Source organism: Calonectris borealis, chromosome 26 (assembly GCF_964195595.1).
Source record: "Calonectris borealis chromosome 26, bCalBor7.hap1.2, whole genome shotgun sequence".
NCBI classification, from domain to species: domain Eukaryota; kingdom Metazoa; phylum Chordata; class Aves; order Procellariiformes; family Procellariidae; genus Calonectris; species Calonectris borealis.
Window position 1 is genome coordinate 4,146,246 of NC_134337.1, and position 10,534 is coordinate 4,156,779.

General features: G+C 55.1%; 1 protein-coding gene across 1 annotated transcript in view; it reads left to right on the plus strand.

Moving 5' to 3' along the window:
• Positions 1-8,418, plus strand: part of GRM4 (glutamate metabotropic receptor 4) — a 44,126-nt gene extending 35,708 nt beyond the window's left edge. Inside the window, exons 9-10 of the mRNA XM_075174088.1 lie at positions 2,656-2,902; positions 6,083-8,418. Of these exons, the coding sequence (XP_075030189.1) occupies positions 2,656-2,902; positions 6,083-6,132 (297 nt within the window). The 3' untranslated portion in view covers positions 6,133-8,418. The remainder of the gene's footprint in view (positions 1-2,655; positions 2,903-6,082) is intronic.
• The last annotated feature ends 2,116 nt before the right edge of the window (positions 8,419-10,534 follow it).

A 10,534-nucleotide genomic window follows, 5' to 3' on the forward strand; every position in this document is an offset into this window, starting at 1 on the left:
GCGGTCCCTCCGCGCAGCGTCGTCATCCTGAGTCAGAGACAGGCTGTGTTCTTTGGTCCTATCCACGAAGCAGCGGATGCTGCTGAACTGGGAGCTGCAACTTCTTTTATAACTGCAGCGCACACCTCAGAGGGCTCTGGAGGAAGCTCGAGTGTCATTAACGGAGGGGCAAAGTGGGGTTCCTGGGTTGGAAACCAATTAAGAGAGTAGGAACCAAAATCATGAGAAATGGTCATTTTTGGATGTGGCAAAAGGTTAACTGTGCGGTGCTTCGGGGCTGTGTTCAGACTCCAGGCTAAAAATATTTCTCTCTGAGCTGAAAAGGGGCTTGCTGCAGCGTGATGCAAAGCTCTCGAGGTTAGCGCGGGCTGCAGAAAATGGGGCTGTTTCTGGCAAATGCATCATTAGGGTGAAGGTAGCCTCGGTGGCCCTGTGAGACCCCAAAAGTGGTGCAGGGGTGGCTGGAGCCCTGACCCAGGCGCGTAGAGGGAAACGTGCACGGAGACGTCTTGTCTGAGCTCAAGCTCAGCTGCTCTCTCCCTCTTCACCAAAACGCCTCCGAGTCCCGAGACATGGGTGGGAGTCGCTGCAGAGGCAGGAAACATGGAAATTGCTGGGTTGAGGAGTGAGGCTCCTCCAGAAGGCATCTGCTGAGGCCCAGGAGGGCGGGCGGGCGGGGGAGCCGGGGAGGTGAAGGGCTGCTGAGCCTCAGCTTGTCCCACGGATGTCACACTGGTGCCGAGAGGAGTTGTGCCGGTCCCCGGGACAGGGATTGGGGTGCCTGGAGTTGGTGTGCCCTCATTCCCAGCAAATCTGGTCCTTGCAGTCCAGGACACCTGCGGCAACGCCTGGAAACTTGCAGCAGGGTGGTGGGGAAAAAAAGGAAGGAAAAAAAAAAAAGGAGCAGATATTCTGGCACAGAGATATGTTTTGACTTTTCTTGATGAAATGACATTTTTATTTCCAAAAACTGCCTAGATTGACTCTGCATGCATATAGAGAGAAGGTGGAACAAACAAACCAGCGCATGTGACAGCAATAGGTTTTATTCTGGGGAGAAATGAAACTTTTTAGTTGACTCAGAACAAGCTTTGTTGCTTTTTTCCTTTTGGGTTGATGTGAAACACTTTTGGACCTGTGCATCTTCTCCTGAAGCAGGAGAAGAGAGTGAAATGTTTCTTTGCATGGTCACACCTGGGACCCGCAGGTCCTGGGGTGAGATGACAGCCCCGGCCGGGAGCTGTTGCCTCCCGCTGGCTCTCGCTCATGGGTCGGAACTGCCTCCATGCACCTTCTCCCAAGGGAGCCGTGTGGAGCCTCTGTCTTAGCTTCTGTCCATGGTCACCGTTTTGCTCTACTGACTCCAGAAAGTGAGCCCTCAGGTTAAGCATGTGCAGCTGGGGAGGTGGGGACCCCCTGCCCTCGCTGACGCTGCAGCCCCCGGGCTTCCCCTGGCTCCTCCAGCTCCTGCCACTTTGCACGGCGCTAAATCCCACGCGTGAAACAACTGCAGAAGAAACCCCGGACACCACGCTGTGACTAAGCCATGGGATAAAGTTCAGAAACTGCCTTAAGCCTCCTTCTAAAACCTTGTTAGCAACATGTAAACCAACCCTGGCGTCTGAGCACAGCTGGAAAAGAAAAAAAGGTCTGTGCAAAGGCACCCGAAGACCCAGAGCCCTCTCCCTGCTCAGCCTGGAGAGACCCAACAAGCAGAGGAGAGGATGCTGGCGAGGACGGAGCCCTGTGCCGGGAGCAGGGATGCTGACGGAGCAGGGATGCTCATGGAGGGACTTGCCCAGGCGGCCTCCCGGGTTGCTCGGGGGCGAGAGGTGGGGATGGGCGGAGGGAAGGGGTCTCTTCGCCTCCTGTTGCCGCCTGCTTCAGATGCCCCCGGCTTGTGAGGAGCCTGCCAAACGCTTTCCATAGAAAAATGGATTATTCTACAGTCAGATTAATGGGCTTTCATTTTGCAAAACATCTGTCACTGTTAGTCCTGGACAGTGAGCGTGAAATTAGTTTTGACTGCAGAAAGGCAACGTCGGTGTGTAATATGTGACTCACATGACAACGGCCCAGAGAGCCAGCTGGGGAACGGGAATTACCTGTTGAAGGGAGGTGGGAGAGTGGGGGGGAGCCCCGGGCTGGGCCCTGGGAGCGGGTGTCCTTGCTGTGCCCATCACCGCAGCATCGGAGCTCCCGCCCTGCGGCTGGTGGAGCATGCTGCAAGTGCTGGGGAGGAGAGAGGGAGGGTGAAGAGGGCGCGGGGGCTCCGTCTCTGGTGATGTTTTTGAGTTGGGGTGCTGGCAGGTCACTGCCGGAGCATGCATGAGTGCTGGGAGGGCTTGGCACAGGGAGGCCGTGCCAGGGCCCCGAAATGCAGGTCGGGGTACCGGCACAGCCCCCCCGGGTTTGCAGGTGGGGAAAGAGCAAAAGTGAGCCAAAGGCCTCTCTGGGTGCACCTTGGCCCATGCAACGAGTCAAGTCGGATGTTTAAGGTCCAATACTGCCAACTCTTCCAATCCTGGCTTCTCACCCCTTCATTTATTTAACCCCAACGTTTCCATGTTCCCCTGTTTCCTCCTTTCCCAGCTGAGCCTTTCTGGATCCTACAGAGCCGTGGTGGGTCTCAGCTCGTGCCCTTGTGTCTTGCAGATGTACATCCAGACCACGACGCTCACCATCTCGGTGAGTCTGAGTGCCTCGGTGTCCCTGGGCATGCTCTACATGCCCAAGGTGTACATCATCCTCTTCCACCCGGAGCAGAACGTCCCCAAGCGCAAGCGGAGCCTCAAGGCAGTGGTGACGGCGGCCACCATGTCCAACAAGTTCTCTCAGAAGGGAGGTTTCCGCCCCAATGGAGAGGCCAAATCAGAGCTCTGTGAAAATCTGGAAACACAAGGTAATGTGGCTCCCCGTGGGGTCGGGGAGCTGGTCCTGCTGGGGACTGACATGGTGCTGGGAAGCCCAAAGCCCTGGCTCGCCGGTGGGCCATAGCCGTGTTGTCCTCCGCGGGCGCAAGCAATGCCGGCAGCGCTGCTCCTTGGCAAAGGGACATCTCAGCTCCCTCCTGCCCCGTGGCTGGGCCCGCTGTCCCCCAGGAGCGAGGGCAGCGTGGGAGGGGATCGGGCTGGGGGCCACTCTGCTCCCCGCCGTGCCCAAAGCCACCCCGAGGAGGGAGGTGTGCTCTGGTTACCTGCGCTCCAGCCGGGACATGAGCAGGGATTCCTGGCTCTCGGCGAGGGGACAGCATCATCTCCTGTCTGCGGGCAGGGGAGATTCCCCCTTCGTTCATTTATTCCCACCCAAGAAACGCGGTTTTCCATCACCGCGGCCACATAGCTGACACAGGACACGTCCTGCCTCCCTCTGATAGGGATCGCTCCTGGCGCTCCCATCCCTCCACAGGCCTGTTTGCATTATCCCATGGGAAATGCTGCTGGGTGGCTGGCGGGGGGAGTAACGCTGGAGACACGCTGACGCCGCTGCGGGGCGAGATGCCGGCTGGGGCACACAGAAATCTGCTCGAACACCCGGAGAAGGATCCTAATGTCAGCCCGGAGCTGCTCCCGGGAAGGCTCTGGTGTGGCTGACGGGGAAAGGTGTTCGCTGTCTGCCTGCCGGCTGTTCCCGGGGGCCGGGCTGGAGCTCAGGCTGACACAGGGACAGAGCCACTGGTCTCCCCTTGGAAGAGAGGCTGGGGGCTTGGGAAACCCTGGGAAAGTGGGGGTGTGCCTGTTCTGTGTTTGGGTTTCCAAAACCAGAGCCTTGCAGGAGGAAGAAATGGTTGGAGCCAATGCTGCTGAGGTCCTTTGAGAAGGGAAATCCCATTTGGGCTAAATCTGAAGAAAACCCCGCAGAAATACAAATGTTCCTCATGTATCAGCAGAGTTTCTGGGTTCCAGCGTCAGTGGGATGGAGACCAAACAGCATTTCCATGGAAAGCCATGATTGTCTTTGTAATCCCACGCTTGCTCTCTTTCCAGCCTGAGCCATTTAATATCCCTTGGCATCTCTGTATAACCTCCGTATCCACATCGCTCTGTGTAATGGCTCTCGCTGGCGGTAGCTCTGTACGCGACGTCTCTCCGTAGGCAGTCTCTCTGCATAATCGACTCTTTCATCTACTTATCTGCATTGTGAAGGGCAGCTACACAGACCCCCCACGCCGCCCGTGGGCTTTTGTCAGAGGTGGCTTTTGTCAGCTGCTGTCACAGATCTGTGCGGTCTGCGGTCCTATCCCAATGTGGCAGTTGGTAGGGGTCCCTCTGTCACCCCCATTTTGTTTGTGCAAGAGATGCTCCATGCAAGGCTGGGGGTATCTGTGGGCTCCCCACGGTAAGGGCTCACCGGGAGCCCATCTGCCGCCAGACTCCCCACCGCCTCGGTGTCGCAGGCTGTGATGCTGTGCATGCGTGACCTTGTCTCCCTCCAGCCACACGGCTCCTGACCAGGGCTCTGCCAGCACAAAGGGCTTGGAGACCCAGATGCAGCGAGCACCTTGTCTGGGACCCGAACCCAAACATTCCCATATGCTCTCTGCTGCGCTGAGCATCCTTCTCCCCCGCGGGACTCGCAGCAGGAGCCTCTGAGGATCGTACGTGCCAGGAGCAGGGAGAGCTGAGCCTCCCGTCTGCCGCATCTCCGGCTCCGATGTGTCTCGCATGGGGAATACGGGAGCTCGGAGCGAACGGGGCTGGCAGCACGCTCCCGAGGTGTGCCAAGGCACGGCATCGATGCTGGGGACAGGAGCCACGGTGGGGCTGTCAGCGCAGGACCGAGGGGCCGTTTTTCACTTTGTCACTGGCGGGTCACGTATCCTTAAATAAACAACAGAATAAATAATTCACAGGGCTTTGATATGGGCAGATTGGCTATGAAAACATTGCGGCTAACAAATAGCTCTGTCAGCTCTAATTTCTTACGGCCTATCTAATTGTTATCTGGGAATACCAGTCTGAAATCTGCAGCAAGGTTCATTTGTCAGCAAGGCACTGAGACGGAGGGAGAGCTGCTGGGCATCCCCTCTGCGCGGTGCTGTGGGGATGATCCCCGCAGAGGACACATTTGTGCTGCTTATGGTGTTCTTGGGCTTTGCTGTCTGTCCCAGTGCTTGTCTGTGTCCTTGGCTGGAGGGTGTCTGGGTGTCTGCTGAGCCCCATCGTACCTGGGGACCTCATGGTGGGATCTCCGCAGAGCATCGTGCTCGGCTGAAGCGCTGGGACAAGCCAGGGCGTTGCAAGCTGCCGCTTCCACCTCTCCCTGAGCTGTGGCTGCTGCTAAAAGCAAGTGACGTGCTGCAGCCTCCGAGCCCGAAGGCAGCGGTGCAGCCCTGTGGGGAGTGGGAGGATTTATTGCTACCTGGTGTTTTCCTGGCGCTGGGCCCTGCTGCGGCTCCCCCAGCGTCAGTTTGGGACGCGGGGTGGCTTTGTAGCCATCGCTGCCTCCTCTCCTTGTGTGTCCAACCCCGTCCCGAGGACTGGTGCGTCTGGGGAAGCTGGAAGGTGGCAGCAGCCTACGTGCTCTGCTCCTCCAGCACCCGAGCACGGGCACAGGGATCCTTGGTGAGGGAGGCAGCCGGGCTGGCTGGCTTTGTGCCACCAGCTGCCAGCGCTGGCAGTGTCCTGCTGCTCGGCTCCCAGCTGCCATGGAGCAGCGTGCAGGGATGCGGGGTGCCCAGCTTGGACCCCAGATCGTGCTCTGGCAGGGCTGGGGCAAGCTGTGCTTTTGGGAACGTGGAGCACCTGGGGGCTGGTCTGTAAGAAGTTGCTGAGGGAAGTGAAGAGGAGCCTGAGAACACATCCCCCATGGCTCATGTCGCATCCTGGGGTCTCTCTTTGGGATGAATGGTCTTTAGAGAGCCCCCAAGGGTGCTGGGGTGCTCAGCCCCTCTGCCACGGCTCAGCGCCCTCACAGGGAATGACCCTGAGTGCTGGCGCTGGCCGGATCCATGAGCAAACCCCATGTCACGTCCCTGCCACCATCTCCTGGCACGACAGTCGGGTCAGGGTGATGGGGCAGGAGCCAGAAAGGGAGGGTGGACTTCATTAATGATACATGTGAGGTTTGTCTCTCTTTCCAGCACTGGCTACCAAACAGACCTACGTCAGCTATAGCAACCACGCGATTTAGCTCCAGCGATCGCAACTGCCTGGCATAGAGGGAGGCTGCGGATGCCACGACACGGGAGGGAGCTGAGTCGCATCGCTCGTCGCAGGACGCTGGAGGGGGAGCTGGACGGGACGGGGAGGTGGCAGCGGGGGGGGACACGCTCCTGGTGGAGCTGGGCAGAGCTCCCGGGGAAGATGGCGATCAACAGCAGCAAAAAAAAAAAAAAAAAAGAAACAATAAAAATAAACCACCGACCACCGTGACAATGCATGCCTCCCCATGGAGGAAGAGGAACAGTTGAGCAGGGGGGACATAGCGGGGGGAAGAGGTGACGGACTTCGGCAAGTCTTTGGGGTTTTTTTTCTGTATCTTGGCAAAAAAAAAGAGACCCAACATTTTCCCTTTTCTGGAATTTGTGAGATTGTTTGTGGTTGTGCAGAACCTTCTGTTTTCTCTTTCTTTTTTTTTACTCCTCCATTTTCTTTTGTTCCTGTCTTCCTCCGTCCCTCTTCACTCTCTCTCCCGTATCCTACCAAATTCTCTATGTTGCAAAAAGGAAAAATAAATAAAAATACATAAAATTTAATTAAAAAACAGACAACGAAATAAAATAAAATAAAACCTAGACTGTGTTCAAAGTGCTGATTTCTATAGGTGGTTAATTAATGTATGTGATGACCATATGGATTGAAATATGTCTGCTTTATGTACTGACCAGTCAAAAAACAAAAACACACACAAAAAAAAACAAAGTTCAGTGCCTGGATGTTTATGAATTATTCGATGACTGTGTAGAGCATGATCATTTTTATACGAGGAGATTTCTAATAAAAGACCATGGTTTTGCACTCAGCGTTTGCTGTCTCTTGGTGACTCTTCGTTCCAGGCTCCAGGAGGTGACTTGGTTTCAGCTGGTGGGGAAGGTTTTGGGTGGCCAAGCACTCCAGGACAGGACCGGCCTTGGTGTCCTTCCTCTCCAGACCATCCCGCTGCAAAGGGGGTGCTTGTGAGGGGATGGGACAGGGAGAGGAGAGCTCAGCATCGCCCTGGCACAGTGCATTTGGGTACACGCTGTAGCCTGCACTGCCCAACACTCAGGGTTGGGGCAGAAAGGGCTGATTCCTCCTCGTTTGCCCTTCCCCAAGCTGTGGGCTGAGGCTGGAGGGACGGAGCAGAGGGAAAGGGATTTTCCAGGGTTGTTTTTTTTTCCCTGTCAGGGGCAGGGCCAGCTCCACCCTCCCCATCAGGACCATCCTGGGCTAATTAGGGAGTTACCAGCTAACAAAAGCACCTCTGCCCTTCCTGTAGGGAGGGTTCCTCTCCCTGGCTCAGCCTGCACCTTGTGGTAGCACAGCCTCGTGTGCAAGGTACGTGGCTGTTCAAAGAGTCTCGGTTTTCCCTGTTTTGGGGAGGTTTGGTGCGTTTGCTGCCGGTGACTCTGTCCCTGTGCTCTGGGAAAGGCTCTTGGAAAGGGGGTGGCTGTGCTCGTTTACTGCTGGGGAAGGAGAGGGTGGGCAAGCTTGTCGTTCTTCTGGAGAGCAGATGGGAGGTGGGGAAAGGAGGCAGGGGAAGGTGCTGCTGCCTGCCCCGGAGAGGTGGGCTGCCTCCAGCTTTTGGGCAGGTTGTTGCTTTAGGTGCCCAGCAAGAGCGCTGGAGCTGGCAGTGGTGTCCTGACCTTGCAGAGGCAACGAGGGTGCTGGGATGTCTCCCCATCCCTTTGCATGTGTTCCTCCTGGCCCGTATATTCCCTTCTCTGAGCATGAGTGAGGTTACCCCTGTGTTTTGCATGGTTTTAGACCTATTTGTGTATTAATCGCAGCTCTGCTCTGGCTCTGGTGGGTCGCCCGGGCTGCGTGCCCTGGGGAGGGGAGGCCCGGGGAGCTGCAGCCACTGATCAGTGCCAGAAGGGAAACGCGACTGTTCCCGGCTGGCATGCAGAGGACAAAGCGTGGCTTGAGGGCAGGAGTAAAAAAAAAAGAAAAAAGAAATGTAATGAAAAGCTTGAAACTTTGATAAGATCATACCCATCAAAACAGCTTCTCAGGAGAAAAAAAACCTGCTCCGTTCCCACTGTCAGATCAGATGTGAAATACTGCCTGGTTCAGGGGGCACCCAGAAATCCTGAGCTGATGTCTCTGGTGCTGTTTCTAAGTCTGAGATACTGCTCTGCTGTTTTTACAAGCAGCTTTCCACCCTAAACTCTGCCTGATAATCACTGGAAAGGCTGATGCTACCTTAATTACAGTAGCCCCCTCCCTCCCCTTGCGGTGTCTGTGAGGAGGGATGCTCTGGGTCCTCCGGAGAGGTTGTGGCTGGGGACAGACTGTGCTGGCATCAAGCAGATCTTCCAGGCTCATCTGTCCTCTGATGGTCCCGGGGGTTCTGCAGGGCATGGTGCAGACACCAGAGCTGGATGGGGTGCGGGAAAGAGGGGACCTGTGGTAGCAAGGTGATTTACTTGGGTTGATGCAGGATGCAGAGCGCTGTGCTGATCTAACTGCTCTGCTTCAATAGCTGAATGAACTATTTTTTTCACGTGCAAATACTACTTCAAGGTGTTGCTCTGTGTCTCTTGTTCTCAAACATTTCCAAACTGCTTCCCTAGAAATGCAGCCAGCCCTGGAGTGCGTCCTGCCAGCCGCTCCGGCTGACCAAAGGTGCGCAGAAGTGAGAGTTGTGCTAACCCTGTGGGCAGCCAGCAACGCACAGCGGCTCCAAAAGCTACTGCTTGGTAGGAGGAATGGTGGGGTCTGGGCTTCACTGGCCAGGATGGCACATCCTAAAGGGGGGTGCCTTTGGTGCTTGCTTGGTGCTCGGGGAAGAAGTCACTTGGCTAAACTTCGAACGTGGTTTCAAGTAGATTCATGTTCCCCTCTTGCATCAGGCCCTATTTAAACACAATAGCTACCCTGATTTCTTGATGGATCTGGTGGAGTGTTAAATCAAGAGAGTCCTCATGTGGGTACTTATTTTGGTGTAAGTGTACTTTACAGTGATTCAGTCTTATTCCTTACAGACTTTAGCTTAAATGATATAAAGATGCTCCTAAAGAGATATGCAAAATGTTTGCACAAATCCAACCTCACTGGTCTCGAAACAGAATTTTAATTGGCCCCGTTTTTTTTCGCAGCTAAAACCTACACTTACTGGTACTGTGCCTGTGTGCTGCTAGAGAGACCTGTATCCCTCCCAGTGCTGGGTGCGTTTCAGCAGCAAATGCAGTGACCTCTGAACATGGCTGGTTAATTTTATATGGCATTTCATGATACAGTACTGTTTAATTCTAGACACTTATTTGATTATGAAAGCTAATTAAAAGGGAGCGGTCTATAAGCAATCGAGATGGATGTAGAGCGACGCAGATCTAGGCAGGCTCTGGTGCTGATATCTGCAGAGGGGTGACAGCTGCTGCTGGGGCGATTTTGGGAGCTAGCTGGTGTCTATTAGGATTGGGTTTCTGCTTTGCTTAGTATTTTTGAGGGCAATTCTACTGCCTGTGGCTGAGCAGAAGAACAGAGTAGATACTGTGTGATCTGCTGAGGGAATTCCTAGTTTTTTGTACTTTGTGTACTTTTTTTTTTAAATAAGGTTCCTATCCTGAAACCGGTGCTGTTGTTTCTCTTCCTCTCCTCCCATACAGCTTAAAAGCACTTGTCTGATTTTCCCCTTATTTCTGTGAAGAGTTGTTGAATTTAAATAGCAATAATTGCCTGAGTTCCCCGAGCGGTTGACCTGCGTGTTTTTCACTTTTTCTGGGAATCCGAGAAATGTGGGGGAGAAACCCAGGCTGGTGCCGTCTCCCTCCATCACCTGCTTGTATTTCCCCCCTCCTCCTTTCTGTTGGCCTTAGCTGCCGTTCCCCATCCCCAGCTCCTCTCCTGAGCTCCCTTCTCCAGGGACAAGCAGGAGCTTTTGGGGTCCCACTTCCGCAGTATGGCTGGGGGCTGGAGCGGGGGGCTGTGTGCGGGCTCATCTCCCCAGCCCCGTGCAGAGCTGTCTGTGGAGCCTGTCGTTAACTCTCTTCTGTGAGAGGCAAATTACGGACTTCAGCAACACAATTAGGTCAGCTTGATAGGAAATGGAAAACCGAAATAACTTCTCTGTGAATTTCTCGGTCTGCCCACCACCTTGTCCCTTGCTCTTCCATAGCATTGACTCAGGGAAAAATCGCCCCCCCACCACCCGGGTCTGGAGACCTCCTGTTGAAGCCACGGCAAAGCTCCTTAGTAAGCAAATCTGGAGGAAGGGGATGGAAAGAGCAGGGCTGGAGTAGAAAGTGGCTTGTTCCTTGCTCCAAGACAGGTCTCCATCCAGCTCCCCTCCCACAGGGAGAGTCACAGAGTCCTGTCTTGGCCCCAGGAGAGCCGAGTGCTGTTCAGAGCAAGGTGCAACTTGCATTTAGAGCAGAAGGCAGCAAAGCCTG